At 38.2% G+C, this 27,384-nt stretch overlaps 1 protein-coding gene across 6 annotated transcripts in view; it reads left to right on the plus strand.

The window, feature by feature from the left end:
- Positions 1-2,604: 2,604 nt before the first annotated feature.
- usp28.L (ubiquitin specific peptidase 28 L homeolog) overlaps positions 2,605-27,384 on the plus strand; it is a 49,764-nt gene continuing 24,984 nt past the window's right edge. Inside the window, exons 1-9 of one of the 6 annotated variants that reach the window (XM_018225942.2) lie at positions 2,605-2,765; positions 14,976-15,053; positions 18,665-18,791; positions 19,466-19,562; positions 20,414-20,576; positions 24,583-24,669; positions 25,564-25,701; positions 26,447-26,520; positions 27,006-27,082. In XM_018225942.2, the coding sequence (XP_018081431.1) occupies positions 14,985-15,053; positions 18,665-18,791; positions 19,466-19,562; positions 20,414-20,576; positions 24,583-24,669; positions 25,564-25,701; positions 26,447-26,520; positions 27,006-27,082 (832 nt within the window). In that variant the 5' untranslated portion in view covers positions 2,605-2,765; positions 14,976-14,984. The other 5 variants (XM_018225945.2, XM_018225946.2, XM_018225943.2 and 2 more) reach the window with 5 other exon arrangements.

The following is a 27,384-nucleotide window of genomic DNA, read 5'->3' on the forward strand; positions in this document are numbered from 1 at the left end:
TCCTATGTATTTGTCTCTAAACTGTGAAAGATATTGCCATATTCTTTAAATAAAACACTGGTCCAAACTCGAAAGTTACTGTTTGTCTGTTTAGTAGTAAATGTGGGTGACGCTAGTGTGGTCTAACTCCTCTGTGAAACAGGGGAAACCCCACCTAGTGTCAGCGTGGGTCTTTACCCAGTCTTGTCTTAAATTAAACCTTGTTCTGACCCTAAATTGTGAAACATCTGCCCCTTGTTTGCTCAAGAATATGGTGACCCTTCTGTTATCATCTTTTTTAGGTATAATACGGGTCTGCTCTGTGCCCAGTCTTATTTATTTGATTTGAATTTTATTTGCCTGCTTGGGCTCATATGAAGTGGACGTCAGCCCAAATACAGAAAAGGCAGAATATTTGAGTCAATCTCCACTGCGTGTGAGTGCAATGCAGGCGGAAGTGGCTCAGGTAAATCAAGCAGGGGCATGGAGCTGATCTGCTTCTTTCAGCCCCTAAGGGTAGGACTTCATGGTGCGCGAAGACCCAACACGTCGCAATGCGACTAAACGCATGCAACGTGTCGGATGTTTTAAAGAAAACGGAAGTGAAGGAGAAATCGCAGTTAACAACTTCATGATCCGGCTGTGTTTCCATCAGACAGTCGGATCAATGTAGTTGCTACCTGTGATTTCTCCTTCACTTACATTTTCATTAAAACATCCGACACGTCGCATGCGTTTAGTCGCATTGCAACGTGTCAGCTCCTCGCCCACCATGAAGTCCTACCCTAAAGGGGCACTGAAGTGAAGCTCCGAATACCAGATGCCACGAAAAGACCCACAGCGACGAAAAGACCTGAAGTTGAAGTCCTGAAACGTGAAAATACCTGAAGCCACGAAAAGAGTCGAAGCTGAAGCCCCATATGGAGCCAAAGGAAACCGAAGAAACTGCCATCGCTGAGGACAAGGAAGAATAACCTAATGTACGTTCCACTGAACACCAATGTGTTTTTTTTTTTCATTTTTTAAACCCCTGGTCACCAATGTATTATTTTAATACGCTATAGGCCCCTGGCCACCAATGTTTTTTAAAAAAATATTCTATGGGGCCCCGACCACCAATTTTTTTTAACTTGTAAGAGGGGGGGTCGCTGGCCATCAATGTTTTTTTTCTATGGGGCTCCTGACTACCAATTTTTTTTAACTTTTAAAGGGTGGGCTGGCCACCAATTTTTTTTTTACCTTGTGGTGGGCACCCTGCCACCAATGAGTTTTTTTTTACTTGTAGGGGAGGGAGAGGCTGGTCACCAGTTTAGTTTTTGTAACTTTTATGTGGGCCCCTGACTACCAAATCTTTTTTAACTTGTAGGGGGAGCCTGGCCACCAGTGAAGTTTTTTTGAAATTTTGTGGGGGTCCCTGACCACAAGTTGTTTTTTTAACTTGTAGGGGGGAGGGAGAGGCTGATCACAGTACAGTTTTGTAACTTTTATGGGGGCTCCTGACCACCAAATCTTTTTTAACTTGTAGGGGGAACCTGGCCACCAGTGAAGGTTTTTTGAATTTTTGTGGGGGTCCCTGACCACAAATAGTTTTTTTTAACTTGTAGGTAGGGTTGCCACCTGGCCGGTATTTTACAGGCCTGGCAGGTAAAAATGATGGTTTATCCCAATGGTATGAATAGGGAAAAAGATGAATATGTATTTTTTTCTAGAAAAGGTGGCAACCCTAACTTGTAGGGGGAGGGAGAGGTTGGTCTCCAGTTTATTGTTTGTAACTTTTATGTGGGCCCCTGACCTAGGGTTGCCACTTTACCAGCCTGGCGGGTAAAAATGATGGTTAATCCCAATGTTAATAGGGAAAAAAGATTAATATATAGGAAGGCCGGTATTTTTTTCCAGAAAAGGTGGAAACCCTACCCTGACCACCAATTTTTTTTTAACTTGTAGGGAGAACCTGGCCACCAGTGAAGTTTTTCGAACTTTTATGGGGGTCCCTGACCACCAATTGTTTTTTTAAATTGTAGAAGGGACCCTGGCCACAAATGGGTTTTTAGCGCCTTGGGTGGGGCCTGTGGAAATGGGCGGGGCTCAGGAGGGCAAGATATTTTTGTTGTATGGCCACTGATTTCTGATGGCAGCCCTGCGTGTGCCAATTGCCTTAGCCAAAAAAACATTACTTTTGGTCAATTTTACCAATTTTCTCCTTAATTAGCCATTGTGAATCATCTGCCCTTATTTACAAAAACAAAAGACATTTGCACCCTCAGAAACCCTTCTTTTTTGGGGGAAAGGCTCTGATGGTGAAAGAAAGCGAAAACAAAAGTGAAAACTGCATTTTTTCTGTCTGGTCTCTGCAGGTACCAATACTTTTGGTTAACTATCGAGAGCAAAGTGACTGGTGGAGCCAGTTTATAATATATATATATATATATATATATATATATATATATATATATATATATATATATATATATATATATATATATATATATATATATATAGTGTATGTTTCTCTTGTGGCCCAAGTAGAAGCAGTGTTAACAGAAAATATAAACTATAATAGGAACGGAGACTGGAATACACCACAGACTGCATAACCGTATTCTAGCTATTTGCTATTCACTCCCCCAGGCGGCGGCTGCCGCGTCACAGCTTGTAACGCCGCTGTCTCGCGAGATGACATTGTGTGTTCGGGATTAGCTGTCAGGCAGGAGCTCAGGAGCTGCACGTTAAAGGCATTGCGGGACGTTTAAGCAGCGATCCGTTTTTTTTTTTACGAAAAGCTGGCGGTATGTAGTTGTTTTGTAACAATGAGCCCTTTCTTTAAAGGAACAGCAGCTGTGGCTCGCGGGGCATGCTGGGAGTTGTACTTATCCACAGAGGAGATCAAGCATGTGACCTGAAGTCCCAGTGTATAAAGTAGGATAACTGTAAGCTTCTGCATAGCCCTATAGGCCGGAATGCTGCTAGTTTGCCTTGCTAATGTGTTTGCAAATTAAAACCATTCATGAAAACGATTTAGGAGCTTCCCAAATTCATTGTAGTGTGGGGAGTTTAGAGAAGACTCATCATAAACGCCAAATCTCTGTTTGGCTCCTTGTGACTTCTTTTTGTTGTCTACAACTTAAAGTATTCTAAGCATTTCACCTTTTTAGTGAATTACAATTTCCTTGAAGGGTTTGTTCACCTTTAAACTTTTTGAATGATCTAGAGAATGCTATTCTGAATCAATTTGTGATTGGTCTCCATTGTTTATTATGTATGTTTTTTTTTTTTTTTAGTTATTTAACTTTTTGTTCAGCAGCTTTATTGTTGCTAGGGTCCAAATTTCCAGACAGTGACGTGAATGAGACAACAGAATATGAATTGGAGAGCCCCCCCCCCCCCATTTGAAAGCTGGATAGCTGAAATATCAAAAACTATTTTAAAAAATGAAGAGCAATTAAAAATCTACTTGAAATTGCACATTCTATAACAGATATGGGATCTCTTACCCAGAAGCCTGCTATCCAGGAAGCTCTTACTTACAGGAAGGCCATCTCCCACTGACCCTATTATAATTGAATAATTCAAATGTTTAAAAAAGGTTTCCCCTTTTCTATAATAATAAAGCTGTACCTTGTCCTTATTGAAAGCAAATCAATGGGGTTTAGTTATTGTTTAAATATGTTTAGTAGACTTTAGGCACGGAGATCCAAATAACGGACAGACACCTTATCCGGAAAGCCCCAGGTCCACAGCATTGCGCTTTCATGTTTTTTCCATGTTGTGCAGGTTTATTCCACAAATATATATTTTTTCTACATTCATTAATGGTTACTGCTTCTGTTTGTACAAACCTGCAAGGGAGAATTAGATCAGTAACCACTTGTGTTGCCATTCAGTGAAGAGCATGAAACTGCTTTAGAAAGTCCCATGGGTGTAGGTCTGTAGGCCCTACTTTTGTCCTCCCAAAACTGCCTTTCATCTGCTGTGAAGAAGCTGTATTTGTTTTATGACTTTTATATAGGCTTCATCCATAATCTAGTTCTTTTTTTAGATTGCAGTGAATAAGGATTTGGTTTCATTCATTTGTTGCCTCTAGGAATCTTTAGTGAAAATTTCCAAATATTGTTTTTTTCTCACACATTATTGGCTTCAATGTAAGACTTACTGAAAATGCCTGTTGCCAATGTGATCTTTCAGTGGCTGCTACTAGAAATATCACAGCTGTGCTGTAGGCTCAAGTGACCTCTGCAGCTGAATCACACTTACAAGTATATGACATGAACAAGGCCAGGAGCACTAGGGAAGAATTGACTCATTCATAAGCTTATGTGCATTTTAGTAATGGCTGGATCTAAGTAGTGCATGCAGTATCACGTTATGTCATTTGCAAGGAATAACTTTAAGTGATCTCATGAAAAGTCAATGTGGGGCACCTAGAGCAAATGTAGGAATACATTTCTTGGTAGGCTTATTTATAGACACTGCATTAAGAGCCATTTCAAAAATATTGGTTTAGCCATTTTAGAGAATTCTAATTAACTTTCTCTTTAGAATAATAAAAACGTGTGTGTGTGTGTATATATGTATATATATATATATATATATATATATATATATATATATATATATAGATATATATAGATATATATAGATATATACACACACATGGTACAGTGTTGCAACGTTTCGGTCCTCATAACAAGTTCATTTTACCATGTGAATATAAATAAAAAAGACACATTGTATAACAAAAAAGGCAAGTGCTGATCCAGTAATGATTTATTGCAAATCAAAGTTATATGTCTGAGAATTGGTTGTGCACTCCATATATAATGACTTTACCTTGGATATGAGTACAAATCATATTGTAAAATATGTTGAATAGAGTATAGAAACATTGAATGTTGGCTGCTTGTAAATTAAGTATGGTAACATAGGGCTTAATGGAAAAGTTTGTCTACATTGTCACTTAATAACTTTTGTAAACAAGTGCAGTGTATATGTTAAAATTGTGTTTTAGCCTCTGTCATACTCAGGGCCAAATTTACATAGTGGACACTCCTAGGCCAACTGCTGTTCCCTCCCTAATATTCGTGTAAATGGGTATAGGCGCACAGGAAATTAAAAAAATTATTATCTCCTGCGCATCCCCAGTGTTTTTTAACCAACGTGGGTGTGGTTGGGCAGCATGCCGCCCCCCTAAAATCTTTTCACCCTAGGCCCGGGCCTTGATGGCCTTTCCACAAATCCAGGCCTGCTTACTCTGCTTTGCTGCAGTGATGCAACAATAGAGTTTGAAGTGGCACCTCAACTTCATGAACTTATGACCACAAAGAAGTTGGATTTGACCTTTAAAAAAAGAAAAAAATAGAATTTTGTGCTCTAGGGTTTTGTGGATAGATAGGGTCAGACAGGGGAATGGGCTTTGAGTCGTTCTTGAAAGGTGTTTGTGAAGTCAAATATCCTGTACACTTTGTTTTGTCTGTTAAAGGAGAAGGAAAGCTACAGAGGCATTTTATTGCCAATAGATTAGCTGCAATAGTGCAAGCTAGAATGCTATATTTATTCTGTAGAATGTTTTACCATACCTGAGTAAAGATCTCTAGAAACTCTCTGTTTGTTTAGGATAGGAGCTGCAGTATTAACATGGTGTGACATCACTTCCTGCCTGAGTCTCTCCCTGCTCTGGGCTCAGATTACAGCAGAGAAGGGAGGGGGGGAAGAGGAGCAAACTGAGCATGCTCTTGCCCAGGGCAATGAGGTTTAAGCTGAAGGCAGGAAGTCTGATACAGAAGCCCATGTGTACACAACAGAAGGAAAGAAATGTGGGGTTTCTTTTGACAGGGGACTCAGAGCAACAGTACTTTGGGGTTTTACTGGTGTATTTAGATGGACCTTTCTGATTAGGCTTACTTAGTTTTAACCTTTCCTTCTCCTTTGACTCGTATGGAACACAAACCTGCATATTCCACACTGGCATCATCCAATCAGATCTCCTTGACTCTGCATTGTGACCACCATGTGATCCAGTCATTGTCCCAAAGGCCAAATATTTGAATTTGCCCAATCTGACCCGTCGCTTTGCTGTCTAAATTAGACATTGAGCTACGAATTGGCAAACTGGCCAAATAATAAACAAAGATATTTGTTTATGACGGGGTTAACTGAAAAATGTAATTATCTGCTCTTCTGTACCTCCTTTGGAGGGAAAGTAGCCATTGAAGGTGTAGAACCATTCTAAAATATAAGCTACATAGTTCTGTTGTATCCCTCATATAATATTTATACAAGGGTTAGTTATTGATTGAAATGTTGCCTGATTTTCTATTTTCACTATTTTATCTGTCAGATTACCATGTTTCCTTTACATCAATATCGAACTGTAAATATACACAGGGGAAAAAAGGTCTGCACACGCATGACATAAGTTGAAAATAATAAAGACTTTATTGGTGAACTGTAATTATAAATGTCTTATAAACCAAATACTGTACTGGATTTTAGTGCCTATTCTCTAATTGAACAGATTGTTGCACATTGTTACATTATTACAGCATAGCATATGTGTTACAGTAATTAACTATTTAAAGGAGTACAAACAAAACAAATATAGCCTTGGGTTGTATTCAGAATGAACAACTGTTATTGACAGTAACTTATGGAGCAGCAGTTGATCTTTTTGTGTGTGCTATTTTAAATTAATATCACTTCTACATTGTCTCTTGCATAACAGAAATTAGCTTGCAAATTGAATATAATATTTGAGAAACATAGCAGTGTGGTTGAGAACAAAAATCCTACTATCTGCATTAAGGCTAATGGCACATGGGTGGTGTTCCCCAAAAGCTCGATATGCTGCCTTTAGTGATGTGCAGGCCAGCCTGAAACCAACGGGTTGGACATGTTTGGGCCGACTTCCGCACAAGATTTGCTGGTCAAAAGTGGGTTCATACCAAGCACTTCCTTCTGCTCTCCACCCCTGCAACTTTACTGTGACCCACTTCTGTCTCTGGCACCTTCTATTTATTAGCACTTGTGCTTGCTCCACTCTGGCCCATCAGAGATGGGTTGGGTCTATAAATAGAGGTGGCTTGCCTGGTCGATTTGGGAATGGGCAGGGTAGAGTCATCTTGTCGTCGACCCACGCATCAATGGCTGCCTCTCTCCTCTTGTATGTGTGTGCACTGATGGGCATAGGATCAGCCTGTCAGCGCACACACAGAGTAGAATTTGTCACAGAAAGGCTAGTATGAGGGGGCTGAAATTTAATATGGTACGGAGAAAATGACCTGTGTTCCATTAGCCTATATTTAATAACCAGATAGCAGTATGGAGACGAAGGTCAAGTGGGAAGATTTGTAAAAGAAACCAGTTTAGTTTAGCATTGTCTGTGGTAACACTTGCCTTGACTGCTGGTAAAACTCTTTCTAGAGCAGTGCTGTCCAACTGGCGACCCATGGGCAGCATCTGGCCTGCAACCCCACTTTGTTTACCCCCCCCCCCACATGAATGTCTGCCTGCTTGCTATGACTGCTTACCTTGTGTAAGCTTTAAAGCGGACCTGTCACCTACGCTTAAAAAACTGTTTAATGAAAGTCCTTTGCAAATTAAACATGGAACACAAATTCCTTTAAAAAAATAGGTGTGGTGTTTAAATATCTGAGCTGTCAATCAAATATTATCAGCCCCGCCTCTATGACTGAGGCATAGAGGTGGGACAGTCAATTACTTTCACTTTCCTTTCAGCAAATCCTACATGTCACTGCACTGCCCACATTTCCCCTCCCTCCTCAGGCTCTATAATTGTGTGGGGCACTGTGCATGGGCATGTGGTCCCTCATTTTGGGGCATAAACAATAATTTGAGGTGATACACAGTTTGTCTTAATAACAGTGTCCACAAAATTGCTGCTGCCTGCTTGCTGTGATTGTATACTTCCAAGACTGAAGGAAACAACATTTAAATAATAAATATAGTGTACATAAAGTTTATTTTGCTCAACTAACATGACGATTACTATTACTACATGCAATAACCCTACTGCTATCTTGTGAGTAGGCAATTTAGCCAAAGTTGGTGATGGTGAAGGTGCCCCTTGGGGAAATACATAACTGTATGTGACATTGGAGGAATAATTAATTTAGAGGAAACCTTTTTAAGTTTTCACTTTACCTTCCAAACACTGGTATACTGAACTATATAATGCAGATATTTATGAGGGTTACGCAGTGGCAGTGACTTGCAAGGTGCCAGGCCTCCATAAGTAAAGACATATATGGCAGTTGCTAAATACAATGCAAATGTTGGTGAAGAACAGTCTGTAATACTGGCCTTCCATGGGTTGGTGTCAGAAATGGGCATGTTGGGATCACTGGCAGGAGAGACTCAGCCTGAGGACCTGTTGGGGTGAAATAAATCATTTACTCTCGTAGATAAACCTGAAAGCCACCAATGGCTGATAAACCAATAGTAATATTTGTAACACTGTTATGAGCTAAGAGGGGGCCTGCCCAAAGGTTGAATCTGCAAAGGAGGCTTGAACTGAAAAGTCCAATACCCACTGGTTTAGACTAAGAGTATTGTAGAGGAACATTATATCTACATAAGTTAAGTATGCAGTTAAGGGGCACCAAATGTCTATTGTAAATGACTGTAGAAGTATGAACAGCAAAGGAAGATGAAAACACAGTGGGGCTCATTTATAAACACTGGGCAAATTTGCACCTGGACAATAACCCACAGTTCTTCACTGTGAAGAACCAACTACACTGCATCAAAAAAAAAAAGTTATTTTCCTCTTGTCTAAAGAGGTGGCCTCTGGTCCGATGATCCATTTTATGTAAAAACAGATCCCCCGCTAGCATCTTATGTACTTTTAAAGAGTAATCATGTCCCCTCACAAGCATCTTTTCTCCAGAGAGGACAACCGCATAAGGACTCCTGTTAACAAAACAGCTACAACAAAGATCTTGTGATGTACCTCACAAGAACCAGACAGGAGTAGCTGTTGAGTTTCCTGAGTTTCCACAGCTGAAAGTGGAATAGTGGCAAGTAGTATTAAGGTTTACTTATTAAAGTAACACAATGGCAAATACTTGATTTTCATGCTGTAGGGCTAATTTACAGTTTCCAGGGCAGAAATGCAAAAGTGGTGATAAAGCATGTCCTTTAATGTTTATTCAGTCAGCCTTGGGGAAATGGCTGCACTATGCACCTTGTGCTGGCTATTTTATCTTATCAAGTTATGTGAGGAACTTTTGTATACTTTTATTAAATGCACAGGGTTGGACCATGGGATTTGGGTGGTTTGGAGGGAAGATCTGTATACAGAAAGACCATATTATTATTTACTGCACCTTGTTGTGAAACGTGGAACTTTAGCAATGACCATGTTCTTTTACTGACAATACAACAATTGTTTACTTCAATGTAATTGTCATGAAGGATCGATGTGCCTGATACAGTTATGGTCAGTGCAATAATTCAATGCCAATTGGACACAGTGCACAGTTTGTGTGATTTCCGGGTATAGGGTGAGAGTTAAATGTGCAGCAAGGGTGCATGCTGATGGAAATACATTCTTTTACAAAACAGGATTTTTCATAAAACTGATTGTGGGCAACTCAGTGTCCGATTCCTAAGTAAACTGCGTCAATCCATATTGGGGGCAAAACAATTCTATTGGGGTTATTTGATGTTTAAATGATTTTTTTTAGCAGACTTAAAGGGATGATTCACCTTCAAGTTAACTTTCAATATGTTGTAGAATGACCAATTCTAAGAAACTTTTCAATTGGTCTTCATTATTTATTTTGTATAGTTTTGCACTAGTTGCCTTCTTCTGACTCTTAACAGCTTTCAGATGGGGGGTCACTGACCCAATCTAAAAATAAACACTCTATAAGGCTACAAATTTATTATTACTGCTACTTTTTATTAATCATATTTCTATTCAGCTCCTCTTCTATTCATATACCAGTCTCTTATTCAAATGAGTGCATGGTTGCTAGGGTAATTTGGACCCTAGCAACCAGCTTGCTGAAATTGCAAATTGGACAGCTGCTGAGTTAAAAGCTAAATAACTGAAATACTACAAATAAAAAATGAAACCAAATTGAAAATGTTCTTAGAATATCTCTCGCTACAAATAAACAAAACGTTAACTCAAAGGTGGACAACCCATCAAATTGCATAATAGATTACATACTTGTACATTTTATGGGATTGTAGTTAGGGATGCACCGAATCCAGGATTTGGTTCGGGATTCGGCCAAGATTCTGCCTTTTTCAGCAGGATTCTAATTCAGCCGAATCCAAGTGCCTGGCCAAATCAATTCCACATCCAAAAAATCATGTGACTTTTGTCACACAAACCAAACAGAAAGTAAAATAGTTTTAATGTGTGCTGTTTTCTTTCCCTAATTTACATATGCAAATTAGGGTTCGGGTTCAGTTCAGTATTTGGCAGAATCTTCCAGAAAAGATTCGGGATTAGGCCAAATCCTAAAATAGCGTATTGGGTGTATCCCAAATTGTAGCAGAAACTTAGGGGCAGATTTATTAAGGGACAAGCTCTGTTTTCCACAAAACATTTGAGTTTTCAAGGTGATTTTTCAGTCAAAAATCAATTTTTTGGGGGTTAAAAAATAACGTCAAATTTTTCGAGATTTATTGTACCCCGACCTTGTAAATAACTCAAATCTGAAAATACATCTTAAACTTGTCGAGGTCATGTCGGAGTCAATGGCAGAGGTCCTTCAAACCATTTGAAGTTGTTTTTAGCCTCATGATGTACGAGGTTTTTTCGGGAGGGTTTCACTCTAAAACTTGATCAATTCAAATGATTTGAGGGCTTTTTTTTCCCGAAAACACAATTAAATCAAGTTTTTGGGTTGTTAGCCCGAACTCGCTGATTCAAGTTTTTTCCATTCCAGTTTTTATCTTAAATAAGAAAGCATTTAAGTTGTGAGTTCGTTCGAGGCTCTAAAAAGCTCACATAACTCTAAAACTCAACCTTTGATAAATAAGCCCCTTAATTTAGATATATTAGGGCCCATGTACTTCTGCTAATGCAGTTGTGGTCCCTGCAGTTTCCCCACTTTCTCTAAAGTTACTTGTGTCAAAATGTGCTCCTTGCATTTCCATGTTGTGCTTGGTGCTGCTCATTCGTTCCTGCCTTACACTCTGAATAGAGCGGCCAGCAATGATGATGGAAATTTGGGGTAAAAATGCTGCTTTGTGGGGGAAAAACACGTGCGCTACACTTGCAGACTTACATGTGCCCCATTGTTTTTTTCAGTGTGTAGACCCAGCTAGAAGCTGAGAAAGAGTTTATCAGCTGGAGAGCCCACTGGTTACAGATTTTCACATTTATATCATGTTGCTGTAACATAGTAACATAGTAATTAAGTAAGGTTGAAAAAAGACACATGTCCATCGAGTTCAACTTTTTTTTTTTTATTATTAACTACCTATCTGCCAGTTGATCCAGAGGAAGGCAAAAACCCCATCTGAAGCCTCTCCAATTTGCCTTAGAGGGGGAAAATTCCTTCCTGACTCCAAAATAGCAATCGGACTAGTCCCTGGATCAACTTGGACTATGAGCTATTACCCATAACCCTGTATTCCCTCACTTGCTAAAAAGCTATCCAACCCCTTCTTAAAGCTATCTAATGTATCAGCCTGTACAACTGATTCAGGTAGAGAATTCCACATCTTCACAGCTCTCACTGTAAAAAACCCTTTCCGAATATTTAGGCAGAACCTCTTTTCTTCTAATCGGAATGGGTGACCTCGTGTCAGCTGGAAAGACCTACTGGTAAATAAAGCATTAGAGAGATTATTATATGATCCCCTTATATATTTATATATAGTTATCACATCACCCCTTAAGCACCTCTTCTCCAGCGTGAACATCCCCAATTTGGCCAGTCTTTCCTCATAGCTGAGATTTTCAATACCTTTTACCAGCTTAGTTGCCCTTCTCTGTACCCTCTCTAATACAATAATGTCCTGTTTGAGTGATGGAGACCAAAACTGTACGGCATATTACTGTATTGTTTATATTCTGTTTTCCTTAGTATTTATTATTAGCAAATTACTTTTGGTGGTTTCCTTGTGCCTCTCTGTGATGCTGGCACCTTTTTGTGAATAGGGAATGACAAGCACAAATGGCATGTGGAGCTGGCCTTAAAATAGCTCTTCAAGCACATTTGCATTCTCTTGCCTCCTTATAAGTCCTACTGCCTGCTGCGGCCCTGGGAGCTTGTCACTTTTCCACTTAGTGGCATCAAACCCATTGCTTTTGGCTTATTATGTGTCTGTTCAGCTGGCCCCAAATAGCAGCTGATCTTTTGTGTGCAAGGAATTGGAGCTCACCCATCTCAAAAACAGTTTTTCAGCTATAAACAAATATACAATGCACTTGTTCATCTTTTATACAGTTCTAACAAATTAGATATTGGTGCTTATTGCATCTAAAATAGCCTGTGGCATAATGGTAACAGTTTTTTTTTTTTCTTTATTTTTTTAATGTTTTTTTGCAGAGCAATTTCAATTTTAATCTTAAAGTTTCTAAACGTTAATTTAATGTTTATTATGATATTTGGAGACAACTGTTTTTCATTTTTTATCATTATATCATTTGTGATCTTTGGGTTATTTAGCTTTTTATTTGGCAGCTCTCAAGTTTGCAGTTTCAGCAGTTTGGTTGCTAGGGTCCAAATTACCCTAGAAACCATGCATAGATTTGAATGAAACACTGGGATATGAATAGGAGAGGGCCTGGATAGAAAGATGAGTAATAAAAAGTAGCAATAACAATACATTTGTAGCCTTACAGAGCATTTGTTTTTAGATGGGGTCAGTGATCCTTATCTGAAAGCTGGAAAGAGTCAGAAGAAGGGAAATAATTTAAAAAAAAAAAACTATTAAAAAAAATAATGAAGACCAATTGAAAATTTGCTTAGAATTGAGCACTCTATAACATACTAAAGGTTTACCACCCCTTTAACTAAACTGGCATACATCCATATAGAAGGCAAAACAATCATATTTGGCATAACATCATATTTTCATATTTTTTTTATCCTTGAGGCAAAAAAATGCCAGGCCCAAAGCATTCTAGATTATAGATGCCATAACTGTATAAGACTTCTCCATCCTACCTGGTGAAATGCCAGTGACAGCCCTTTCCTTCACCAGAGGTATGACTGTCGGACTTATTCTGCACTCTTGCAAAGCCAGTGAGAGTTGACTTCACAGTCCAATCCCTGCCTTGTCCGGTAGTTTGTCATATTTTATATACTGCACTTATCGCACCAGCCTAAAGTTCAGCTTCTCAATAGCCGCAATGATCCAGGACTTCAAACTTGTCGCAGGGGGTCACCATCTTGGAATGTGTCTGTGACACTCACATGCTCAGTGGGCTCTGAGCAGCTGTTGAGAAGCTAAGCTTAGGGGTCGTCATAAATAATCAAGCAGAAAATCAGGTTTGTCTGTAATATAAGCTGATGCTACAGAGCTGATTATTAAATTCTGATGCTAGTTGCACTGGTTTCTGTACTGCCATGTAGTAATTATCATTATTAATTACTAATCCTTATACTGTGACATGTATATTTTATGTCTACTGTATATTGTGAGTCGGTCCCTAAGCTCAGTAAGTGACAGCAGCACAGAGCATGTGCAGTAACTCAGCACAAAAGATGATGGGGAGCTATTGGGGCATCTGCAGAGACACAGATCTTTACTGCTAAGGGTAAGGCCACACGAGGAGATTCGGGGCAACCAGGGCCGGAACTAGGGGTAGGCAGAGTAGGCACGTGCCTAGGGCGCAAAAGCTAGGGGGCGCCAGGCACATGCCTTCTCTGACACCTACCCCATATCCGGTCGCCTCTCTCCAAAAGTTTCTTCTATTTGGCCCCCTATTTGTACCTCCACGCATACGCACGAACATCAATTTGCACTTATGCGCGCGAACATCAAAAGGCGAATGCGCGTGAGAGCGTCGGTTCTCGAATGCGCGAACTCCCACTTTCATGCGCATGCGCACCGCACAGAAGCAGCAGTTTACGCATGCGCGTAGCTAGCAGGCGCCGGACCGGCTGTTTGCCTAGGGCGCCTGGCCGGCATGGCCCGGCCCTGGCTGCAACTGAGGCAACTTTGGCCGACTATTGAAAACGCATTGCTGCGTGTGCATTAGCGCAGGCGACTTTTCATTGTAGCCTATGGGGAAAAACGCTGAGGCAGTTCGGGGAGATAGTCGCTCAAAAGACGAGGCGATTAGTCGACAGGTGACAAAATCTCCCCGAATCTCCTCGTGTGGACTAGCGGTAAAGGGCTGTGATTGCCTTGGGCTGGTACAGAAGACCAAAACATCATGTACAACATTTCTAGCCTACTTCTTTAGTTAAACTTAGTTCTCCTTTAATTGTTGGATCGTGATGCATAACTTTGCCTCAGAAGGCTGCTGATCCTTTAGGAACAATATCTTTGTTTATAAATGATCAGCAGCCTTCTGAGGCAAAGTTATACATCACAATCCAAGAATTAAAGGAGAACTAAAGTTCTCATGAACAGCACAGTATCGGGAGGGGGGCCAAAGAACATGGGGACATTGAATAGCAAGTAAATTGGAGCAGGTTGCACACTTGCTCCATCTTTCTCCAACTGTCTGGCCTATACATTACTGGCATTCAGGATTCCTCTTTTCTCCATGAAACAAATGAATAGTTAAATTGTTTTTTTTACATTTAAAATTTCTGTTCATCCAGCACCTACAAATAAACTATTTTTGGCAACAAATGTTCTATCTTATAAGGGAGAGGTTTTCACACTAAAAGGTTGCCATGTAGTTTAATGGAGTCGACTGCCCCAACGAGTGACACAGCAGGAAGTGCCCCCAGTCAGTGCTGATAATCTTGCAGTCCATCAGAATAGGGTGACTGAGATCTGTCCTCCATTTTGCTGTATGTTTTTTTTGACCTAGTTTCCATTCTTTATCATTTCAGGATTACAAAATGCTGCTAAACCAGCTGAGAGAGATAACTGGCATTCAGGATTCCTCTTTCCTGTATGAAGCACTTAAGGTACAAAGTTATGTTCTGCACAACATTTAAACAATGCATTTAAAGGACAAGTAAACCTTAAAAATAAGTGGATGTAATTGATGAGGGCGCTATTCTAAGCACTTTTGCGATGTACATTCATTATTTATGTTTTTTGTATTCCAAGATATTAAGGGATACGTGTACTGTTAATATGAATGAATTTTGTTACAACAGCGACACCCGCTGGCATTTTCCCACCAGTCTGACCACCAAGTAGTCAAGGAAGTTGTCAGGAGAAAGAAAGAGGCTACTCTGATGTTCTTCTGTTTAGAAAAGATTAGATAAGGGTTTCTAATTTTATTCCTAAGTAGAAGAACATCAGAGCACAACTTCAGAGACAACTTCCTTAACTACTTGGTGGTCTGAAATTAACCAGCAGGTGGCACTGTTGTAACAAAATGCATTCATATTAACAGTACATGTATCCCTTAATATCTTGGAATTCAAAAAACATAAATAATGAATGTACATTGCAAAAGTGCTTAAATTAGCACCCTCATCGATTTTACATTCACTTATTTTTAAGGTTTACTCATCCTTTAAAGTTAAGCATTTGAACATATTTTACATTTTTGAATAAAAGTATGTATTTTTCAGGTTCTGTTTTTTTTTTAATATTTTTTTTTCTGATAAAACACATTTTAACTGCTTGTTTGCCAAATAAATTAAAGGGATGCTGTCATGGGAAAACATGTTTTTTTTCAAAACGCAGCAGTTAATAGTGCTGCTCCAGCAGAATTCTGCACTGAATTCCATAAACTTCAGTCATTCTTTACTGCTGTACTGCAAGTTGGAGTGATATCACCCCCTCCCTCCCCCCCAGCAGCCTAACAACAGAACAATGGGAAGGTAACCAGATAGCAGCTCCCTAACACAAGATAACAGCTCCCTGGAAGATCTAAGAACAGCACTCAATAGTAAAAGTCAAGTCCCTCTGAGACTGATTCAGTTACATTAAGTAGGCGAAATAACGGCCTGCCAGAAAGTAGTTCCATCCTAAAGTTCAGGCACAAGTCACATGACTGGGGCAGCTGGGAAACTGACAATATGTCTAGCCCCATGTCGGATTTCAAATTTGAATATAAAAAAATCTGTTTGCTCTTTTGAGAAACGGATTTAGCTGCAGAATTCTGCTGGAGTAGCACTATTAGTTGATGCGTTTTGTAAAAAACATGTTTTCACATGATAGTATCCCTTTAAGTTCTATCGCATTTGCTGTCTGAGACTTAGCTTCTGTTTACTGGCAGCATGCGGCTAAGAATGATCAGACACAATTTAACCAAAGAGTTAAACATCATTAAATGTCATTGCTGGAGATGTGTTTTGCCTATTTGTTTTTCTTTGGTTGAACCCATGTTATCAGATTCTGCTTCTTTGTTAAACCCTCTATGTAAAGATGCTCTTATTTGTAAGCCTAAAACACTGTCAGAAATAAAATGTAGGGAGGGTGGTCATTATGCAGTGAACTAACCTCCTAATTCCAGTGGGAAAATCAAGCAAGGCCACTGATCCCTTAGAACAGGGAGAAAACATTTTAAGTCTCATTTATTTGCCTATAATGAACATAGGTGTATATTCCCTTTCTAAAAGCTGTCTCACATGTCACGAACATAAAGAATGGAATACTTAAGTACAAGTGTCTTAAATGGTCAGCAAATGAGTGTCTCTAGGGATGAGCTATTTAATAGAATTTGGCATTAATTAAGGGATAGCCTGCTGTTCTCAGTAGATAACTCGAGAAAATGATCCCCCAAGGGATCATTGTATTGACTTTGAATATATTTTTTATTTTATTAGAAAGCACAAAGTTTTCATGTACACATCTATAAAACATTTTCTTTGAATTCGAGCTTGCTTCCTTCAGACTTGGTATTTCAACTAATTGCTGGTTGATTTCAAATAATTCATAAACCATATAAAGTAACTGACGAACACAGTTGAAAAATGACTTATTTTAGGTACATCTATAACATCTTCTTTAAAGGGGAGGTCCACCTTCAAGTTAACTTTTAGTTTATTATGGAATGGCCAATTCTATGCAACTTTTGAATAGGTTTTCTATTTTTTTTTTATAGTTTTTGAATTTTTCTTCAGATTCTTTCCAACTTTCAAATAGCGGTAACTGATCACATCTAAAAAAAATGCTCAGTAAGGCTACCAATGTATTGTTATTGGTACTCTATATTATCCATCTTTTATTCAGGCCTCTCCTATTCAAATTCCAGGCTGTTATTCCAATCAATGCATGATTGCTAGGTTAATTTGGACCCCAACCATATTTCTGAAACTATAAACTGGAGAGCTGCTGAATAAAAAGCTAAATAACTCATTCTAAAAGTTAATTCAAAGCTGAACAACCCCTTTAAGATGTTGATAATGCCTGAAATACTTTAAATGCTAAGAACCCTCCCTAACACATACCCAGATCCCTTTACCCAGTACAAATAATTAAAATGGATTTTATATGACAGAAAGAAATCTATTTTCTATAAAATATTGTACAAGCCTAAATGATGGTCGCTACTATCAAGCAGTTGTTCTATACCAACATTGTAAGCTGCACATACCTGAGAGTCCTTAACACTGGACAGACATAGAGAATAAAACTGGGTTTTATCTCTCTAATGCAAGCCCTTGCAGTTTACAAAGTAAATAATAGATGATATTGCTGCTTTGCTTAAGGAAAACTCTAAAAAAAGCCTAAAATATGCCCCTAACAACACTGGAATGGATAAAAGCAGATATACAATTTTAAAATGAACTAAGTAAGGTTTCACTGACCCTGGCAGTCAAAAAATGATTGGTCCTTGAGGCTACAATTTTATTATTGTTACTATTTATTACTTATCTTTCTATTCATATTCCACTCTCTCACTAAAGTAAATATGACCCTAGCAACCAGAAAGCTGCTAAAATACCAAACTGAAGTGCTGCTGAACATTATTGGATCAGCACTGAAGGAAAATGAATTAATGTAATGCACACATGGTGGGATTTTCAGGTTGTCTATCATTTTTTGGGAGTAAAATCTTCAGTTTGTGACAACTGGTTAATGGAGTCTCGGTTACATTTAATTCAAACATGGATATATTTTATCAGAAACTCTTAGGGCAGAGACACGCTGCGATTCTGGAAGATTAGTCGCCCGCCGAAAAATCTCCTCTTCTTCGTGGCGACTAATCTCCCCAAACTGCCTTCCTGCCAGCTTGAATGTAAATCGCCGGCGGGATGGCACTCGGAGTTCTTCGTTTCAAACATATAACCTGCAGTTATCTTATCTAGACCAGATTAAATCTGAAATCCAAGAATACCAACCTGGTCTTGTGATCCTTGACATTGTTTTGGTATCCTTTGTTTTATTTCTCACCCACCAATGAATATTGTCTTTCTTTTTCCTATATCCCACTTAGAGTTGGTATGTGGTTGTCCTGTGAAAACAGTCATTACAGCCTTGAAATGAAAAAGATATACAGTAAAAGATATATACAAGACGTTTTAATAGTAAAAAGTTTATTGGATGTGCAGCTGATGCTAATTAAACAAAATGCAGGTTTCTGAAATGTAGTTTTTTTTATATTTCTTTTTCCAAGGCCAGTAATAATGATCTTACTCAGGCTGTTGGAATTCTTACTGAGTGTGCCAAAGAGCCAGACACAAGAGAAGTTGCTTTTGAGCCATCTGACACAGGGGGCAGTGCAACCGACAAACAATTATGTGGTATGTATCTTTCTTATTTCTTCTTTGTAATATACATATAAGATTGATATTAACAGCTGTATTTTATATACTTTCTTCTGCTAATGGGAAACAAAGAAACAGTAGTATTATATTATTTGAATTGCATAATGGCATGTAGAGAACTTGAGTTTTGCTATTGTACTGATTTCACACTTTTCAACACATTGAGAATTGTTTTTTGCAAGGGGCTTTAGCTGCCATTTAGATATAGAAGCTGGAGGGTCTGTTTCCACTGTTTATATCTGGACACCACTTTGTGCTCTCCTGAAAACTTATTACAGCATGCTTTACCTTGTAGAGATTAAGAACTTTCTCTTGTCCATGAATATATTACCTGCACAAAAAGCAGCAGTATTTTACCAAACATTTTCCCTCAAAACTAGAACTGTTGTAAAAATAATACTGTAGTAAAATTTGTGTCTTTCTTGCCTTTCGCTGCAAAATTGTACAGGCTACTGTATATTGCCTGGCTATCATCTAAAAAATGCACTTATAAGCAGGCTTATAAGCTTACATTACTTGAATGTATGTTTTAGTCATCTAAAAATATGTCTTTGTTTCTTGGCGTTTAACACATGAAATGTTTTTTTTCCAGTTGCTCTTTTGTAATATAAAAATCATCTAATGTAAATCTGTGTTGGTCTTATTTTTAGTTGGGCCTATGCATAGTAAAGAGGTGCTCCAGACAACAGTTGATCCCAGCTTACACAAGGACGCAAGCCATCAGTTAAATGCTGTACATTGTAGGAGGTATGAAACTCTTTAATGTTACATATTAGATGAACCACTGAACCAGCAGTAATCTCACAGTTGCAGCAGTCCACAGATATTGTGCATGAAATTCTACCCAAGCACCAGTGTGTTTGTCAGCGATCCCCACAAGAATACCGGGTTTGGTGCAAGAATCTTCATAGAAAAAAAATAAAAGCTTTTATTTATTTGTTTTTTAATTGTAAAAGTTGTGGTTTTTGAATAGTATAACATATGCTTCCTTTTAGTTAAGGGTCATTTTATATAAATTGATGCCACCAGCACTGTGCAAGCAGAAGGGATTGGGAAGTGTGTGATAAAGATCCAACATGGGTTGGACAACTAAAAGAACAAATAAGATGTGACACAGAATGCGAAACAAAAAACTTCAGGACAGCACCAACGAATTTTTTATATATAATAAAACGCCTTTATTTGTGCTTCACAGGGGCATCACGGCAACGTTTCAGGCCACATGGCCTTTTATCAAGCTTGATAAAAGGCCATGTGGCCTGAAACATTGCTGTGATGCCCCTGTGAAGCACAAATAAAGGCGTTTTATTATATATAAAAAATTCGTTGGTGCTGTCCTGAAGTTTTTTGTCGTATGTGGTGCCAGTGGAAAGTGGCCACTGGTGGACGTGCACCACCCACAAAGAAAGAGTGAAAATCGGTGTGCTGACTGCTTGTCTACTACACAGAATGCAAAACATAAACCTGCTAGTTGTAAGCAAGTTCTGTTAACTCACATAGCGTTTGCTCAATACTTGTATTGTCATTGATTTTGTCAAGATCACCAAACCTCAGACTTGATACTATATATCAATAGTGACCATCTTTTTGTATCTCAGGTCTTCTGATCCACAAGCTTCTGAAAGTAAAGGTCGTACAAAGAGGAAACGCTGTGAAGTTTGGGGGGATAATCCCAATCGCAATGATCTGATGAGGGTTGGAGACTGGCCTGTAGGTCTGAAGAACATTGGAAACACCTGTTGGTTTAGTGCTGTAATACAGGTATACTTGTGACTAAGAAGCCATTATAAGAGACTGGGCAAAGCATTTGTGTACATACACACCAATTGTATTGAATTACTTGTGTGTGTAAAATACATACCTAGTTTAGTAGGTAGGTAGTTATGGTTCACCTTTAAGTTTACTTTCAGAATGTTATGGAATGGCTAATGCTAAGCAACTTTACAATTGGCCTTCTTTCTATAATTTTTGAATAATTTACTTCTTCTGGCTTTCAAATGTGGGCCACTTACCCCATCTAATAACAAATGCTCTGTAAGGTTAAACATATATTTATACTTTTTATTACTCATCTTTCTATTCAGGCCCTCTCCTATTCATATTCCAGTCTTTTATTCAAATTAGTACACGGTTGCTGGGATAGTTGGACTCTAGAAATCAGATTGCTGAATTAAAAGATAAATTACTCAAAAACCACAAATAATTAAAAAATGAAATCATACTAAAAGTTAACTTAAAAGTGAACAACACCTTCAAAACAATAAAAAAATTAAAGTACTGTCCCATGCTTACACCCCCCCACACACACACACCCAGTTACCTGTGGCCATCTGTCAGGCCCATTCCTGAAACTGCACCTGGATTCCTTAACAATATCCATATTAAAATTATATGGCACAAGTATCAACACACTATTCAATACAGGTATGAGAGCTAGTGTCTGGAATGTTTTTTGTAATTTAGATTGCCATACCTTAAGACTATAAAAACATTTAAACATTAAAGGGATGGTTCAACTTTTAATATGTTATAGAATTGCCAATTCTAAGCAACTTTTTTTAATTTGTCCATACTTTTTTCTTTTTTTCTAGTTTTTGAATTATTTGCTGCCTTCTTCTGTCTCTTTACAGCTTTCAAATGGGGATCATTGAACCCGTCTAAAAACAATTGGCTCTCTATTCAGGCCCTCTCGTATTCATATTCTAGAGATTCTAAATAATTTATAAACTACAAATTAAAAAATTAAAACCAATTGCAAATTATCTCAGAATATCACTTCCTACATCAGCTGGGAGGGCGGGAACAGAAAGTTAAGTCACCGGCGGGAAGCCGGGATTGGGCGAACGGGCCAGGTAGGGATCTCTGCTCAGGCCCTTCCGAAGACCTTTTTAGCAGGGGGACCCAGCACAAACTAGTTACGCCACTGTAACCCACATTTAAGACAATAGTTTGAAAGCAAGCAGAGCTCTCATTGGTCAAGGCCATTGTCCATTAGATGATAAATCCCTTAACCAACTCCCCAGTAATCTATACAAAATCTCAGATGCATTATTTTAGTTAAAAACATTGAGAAATCTAGTGGATTTAATTGGCCAAAGGAGGAAAGGCAGGACAGACGGACGGACACACTATCTGGGACACGAAGATACTCAATATAAATAAGCCATATTTTTACTTTTAGTTATTTTTAAAAATGTTGTTAAATTATAAATGTATTCCATTCCACATATAGGGAAAACTGCCCAAGAAACCACCCATAATGGGGTTGAAAAAATTAACTGACCAGAAGCTCTGCAACAGAAGAATTATTTATGTAGTGAAGCCATGAAAACATGTAACAAGTACTGTACTGAGGAATGCCCAAAAACTCATTAGGATCTAATCACCAGAGACCAACAGCTTGCTCCCAGACACTTATCAACTTGATAAAGGGCCTTGAGCCTGAAACAAGTTGTGTGAATTAGGGTCAGGACAACGTGGTTCCGAAGTCGCCAGAAATTGCCTCACGAGGCAACTTCAGGAGACTTCGGAAAACAAATTGATCCTAGTTCCATGCCGCCGGAAATTTACATTTTAGCCGCCAGGGAGGCAGTTCTGGAAGATTAGTCGCCCCGAAGAAGAAGAGATTTGTCGCTGGCGACTAATCTCCCCGAATCTGCCGGTGTGCCCTGAACCTAATGGATTTTGTTGCATCTATTACTTCCTCTGTGGCTTTTTTGTAGTGCTCTTGAATATGTTTGTGAATATGTTAGGGTAGATGTCTAGTTTATCATTTTGATTTACAATGTGCCAGAGAAACACTTTCTCTGACCCAGTGATTTTTATCTTAATTGAAGCTCCACTTATTGTTGTAACTTATTGGAATGACGTGGAAAAGGCAATCCATCTGCTGTGTTATTGTATACATGTATGTATGTATGTATGTATGTTTACTATGTTGAAAGGTGCAGGGGTCAGTACTGTCAGTCCGAGTCCAGACTTTGATAGTGGAGGTTGTGCATACCTTTAAAGGCCAATAGATTAGCCACAATAGTGCAATCTATAACAATATATTTATTCTACAGAAAGCTTTGCCATACCTGAGTAAACCGCTCTAGAAGCTCTTGTTTAGGATAGCAGCTGCCATATTAGCTTGATGTGACATCACTTCTTGCCTGAGTTTCTCCCTGCTCACTCATAGCTCTGAGCTCAAATTACAGGGTGGAGGGAGCAACATTACTTTGAGGGTTTACTGGTGTATTTATATACATGATAAAGCTTACTTAATTTTAGCCATTCCTTCTTCTCTGACCTGTTTTTCTTTGGAGCTGTGTTAGTAAAGGCGGCATTTCCACTAACAATGTGTTCTACTTGCTGCATATCACACCATTACCTGCACAACTGCTTATATAGTCAAAACTTTGTTGTCACAGGTATGGTGTATGGTCTTTTGATTGTCATGATAAAAATACGAAGTGACGGCAAACCTGAAACTTCTATTTTAACATTTTAAGAGATTGCATTTTACTATGCGAGACTTTCAGATAAAAATGGTAAACAGTGTGATAAAAATGATAGCTTAATGTTGTTAACTGGTAGGCTTCTTTGTTGTCAGTTCTTACTGCCACTTAAAATGTATGACTCCTTTAATTGCTAATTACATCACTTAGTAGGAGTGGGATATTAGCACAGAAAATGCAGTGAACATTTGAAGTTTAGATCCTGTGCTATTTTTTAAAATCCCTTAGAGATTCAATACTTAACACAATGGCCAGCTCTGACTGTTCAATTGTTGTGTTTACGCTCTTGGATTGCTAAACAGAAAACAGAATGCGTGCCAATTTGTGTGGGCCCTGAAAGACTTTGGCTTGGCACTGAGCTATCCAGTGTTCTATTAATTTGAGAATTTGTGTTAAACTGGTTCGTTGGTGTTTGTGAGCATTTCACTAGGGTTCCTGGGTGCCTGTGATGAGAGAATAAGGCTCTGTTAGAAATAAGCTCTGCTATATGATTGGTTTCTTGCTGTTTATTAGTATGACTCACATATAGAAATAGCCTGCTCAGTTTGATTGGTTTCCAGCTGAGTATTCCACAGAGCTACTTTCATAGCTGTGATAATGTTGAAACCTAAACTACCAATTAAAGCAAAGGCCTGTTTTCTTTACTTAAAACAATGAGGTTTACTTAAAGCCTGAGCAGCAATTGAAATCTAGACAATCTAACTAGCCATATTCTTGCCTCTCCAGGATGAGAGCAAGTAAATATTGTTTCTGTTATGCAATAGTATTGTGCATTGTGTTAAAAAACAAATCACACTAAAGAAAGTCTATTATGTTGATCTAAATAATTATAGGGGCATAACCAAGGGTGGATCATATCAGAATCAGTTTGAAAAAGTTAATTTATTTAGAGTCCATGAAACTGAAATACACAGACACATTTTTGTTGATGTTTATGGGATCTGTTATCTGGAAACACGTTACCTAGAAAACTCTGAATTACGCAAAGGCTGTCTTCCAAAGACTCCATGTTATCCAAATAATCCAATTTTTTTAAAATGACTTCCTTCCCTAGTACATTGTTCATTCTCCAAACTAAGATGTAATTAATCTTTTTTGGAAGAAAAACCAGCATGTTGGGTTTATTTAATGTTTAAATGATTTTCTAGTAGACTTAAGGTATGAAGATCCAAATAATGGAAAGATCCTTTATCTGGAAGACCCCAGGTCCTGTGCATTCTGGATAACCAGTCCCATGCCTGTACTTAACCATTTTATTTGTCTTTCAGTCTCTGTTCCACCTGCCTGAATTTCGAAGACTTGTTCACAGTTGCAGCATTCCTCAGAGCCTGCTTGAAAAGTGCCAAAGTCGTGATGTAAGTTTTGATACTGCAGTCTTGAATGGGTACTCCTATATATGTTGGGAAGAAGGTATAGAAGCAGTCTGTGCTAAATGGCTGTTTATAAATGCCCAGTACGGATGTTTATAAATATTTCAGTAGCAAACAAGAGGGGGGGGTTATCGATCAAAGTCTGATTTTATCTTAACATTTTCTGCTGCAAACTCCGATCAAATGCGCCCTTTTTTTTACGCTTGTTTATTATTAAATTTTCCTGAAAATCTGCTTTGCGGCAAAAAATCTGTTTTTCACAATTTTCACCCAAAAACTCAGATTTATGTTTTTTGCGAACCCCCCCGGAAACTTTGGGGTATTGCACGAAACCTAGCGCACATCAAAAAATCATTGGGACTTCTCCCATTGACTTGCAACCTCGACAGGTCTGAGAAGCCGGATCTTCTGATTGAGACTTTCATCCTCTGGGTTTAATAAATTCCGAAGAATTCATGATTTTTTTTTTTAAAAAAATACAAATTTTTCATGATTTTTGCATTCGTGGTTTAGTAAATAACCCCCTAGGTATTGGGCTACAAATTAAATTTTTGCTAAACTGGAAGTGGAAAATTTAAGAGATTGTGTGATTTTTTTTTTTTTTTCTTTTCAGGGTGCTATGTTGGAAATAATAAAAAAAAAAAAACAGGGTAGTATGATAGTGTAAACTAGTATGGATAGTATGGTAGTGTAAACTCTAGTATGAAAAAATGAAATGTTGACCTGAATGTTTGCCTGCTGTTGCCACCTAAAAAGTGATGTCAGAAAAGTCATTCCTTCCTTATATTATATTTAGAAAAATCACCTTTTATGGCCCATCACCCATTATCTTTTGACAATACAAACTGACATTGTTTTTCTGTTTTTTTTCTCTTTCAGGAGAAAAGGAACCTTGCTTTTATGCAAGAACTCCAGTGCCTCTTTGCCTTAATGGTTGGATCGAACCGAAAGTTTGTGGATCCTTCTCCTGCCCTAGAACTGCTGAAAGATGCATTTTTATCAGAAGAAGCACAGCAGGTGAACAATGGAATATCTGTCATTGTGGCTTGACTTTCCATATTTCGTATTAAATAATGTGTGTTTTGCACATAGTGAAATGGGAAAGATACAGAAGCTGCTATTTATTGGGATCACAGATCCCAACTTTAATGTTTTGTAGATTTTGGCATTATGGGGAAACAGTCCCTATTCAATCATTCTGTATTAATTCTTGGATCTCTTATGATCTTCTTTCGTTCCACCATTCTAATCCTTGTTTTGCCATTGCTTTTTGTAGCAGCAAATTCCAAGGGTTCATTTCTAAAAGCTTAGCCATGTTTTATTGTACCGAGGCCATATTTTTATTATGAGTGGAATTTTGCTTTACTTGACCATGATGGTGGAGAGGTAAATTATGTAGTTGTTTTGAGAAGCTGGATGTTGGGGTTGATCTCAATGCCTACTATGTCCATCCTTTTAAGGCCAGTATTACAGCAAAATGTTTGTTTAGTTTCTGTAAGCTATAGATGCATGCACCTGCACATGAAGTGACATAATAGGTTATTCCAACTACAGTCACTATAATTCATGAACAATCGTTTAGCAGTCCCCAGCTGCAGTTGCCTTTCTCCAGCTACTTGTAGATGCACACGCAGGTTTGAGACTGTTTCACTTAAAGGACTGGGTATTTTACCTAAAGCAGTTTGTTTTTCTTTCTTTTGGAGTTCAGCAAATCTGTGATGCTACTAAGCATGCCACTAATGCTTTATTTTTCCTTGCTTAGCAAGATGTCAGCGAGTTTACACATAAACTCCTTGACTGGCTGGAAGATGCTTTCCAACTCGCAGTTAATGGAGAGTAAGTTTCTTTAATCAACAAATCTGTGCACTCCATATTTAACCTTAATACAATTGGTCCTGCATTATAACAGAGAAGGATGTTTCATTCCATACCTAGTGTTTTTCCCTGTCCTAATATGTACTGCCTCCTTTGCATGTTCTTATATCCATATTAACCTTGTGTCTACTCAAACCAATTGTTCTGATTGTGTTATTCTCAAATCCTTCTGCTGAAAAGCTGTTCCATGACTCCACCACAGATTTTGGTGAGTAGTCTATTTTTATTATACATACATATTCAGATTCAGAACATTGTTTCTTACTTTTTTTAGTGCCTTGTTTTTAGGACATTTTTTAAAGCCATTTCACAACTTGCCCGTCCTACCTGTAATACAGCATGTTATCTAAGCAGAGCGTGCAGCTTTCACCGTTTTCATTTTCTTCTATCTGCCTTCACATAATAGGTCTTTGAAGTCTTGATTAAACAATATTCTTTTTTCATAGGAGCCCAAGAGATAAATCTGAGAATCCAATGGTACAACTTTTTTATGGTACATTTCTTAATGAAGGATTTCTTGAAGGTATGTTGTATAATTGTGACATTTTGCACCTAAGACCTGATTTATATCAATGTCCTTTATAAAAATGAAGAATGTTTACATCGATGGATCAATATTTTCTCCTGAATGACCGATACACCTTTATTTGCATCCACATTTACGTTTGGCATCAAAAAAATACCGCACTCAACAGGCTCCGTTAGAGTAACTGATTATAGAAATTCCAACATTTCGATGACATCATAGCGATCTTCCTCAGGGAGAAAACACTTTTTGTTATTTTATATATATATATATATATATATATATATATATATATATAT

The sequence above is a fragment of the Xenopus laevis genome, chromosome 7L, assembly GCF_017654675.1.
Source record: "Xenopus laevis strain J_2021 chromosome 7L, Xenopus_laevis_v10.1, whole genome shotgun sequence".
In the NCBI taxonomy this organism is placed as follows: Eukaryota; Metazoa; Chordata; class Amphibia; order Anura; family Pipidae; genus Xenopus; species Xenopus laevis.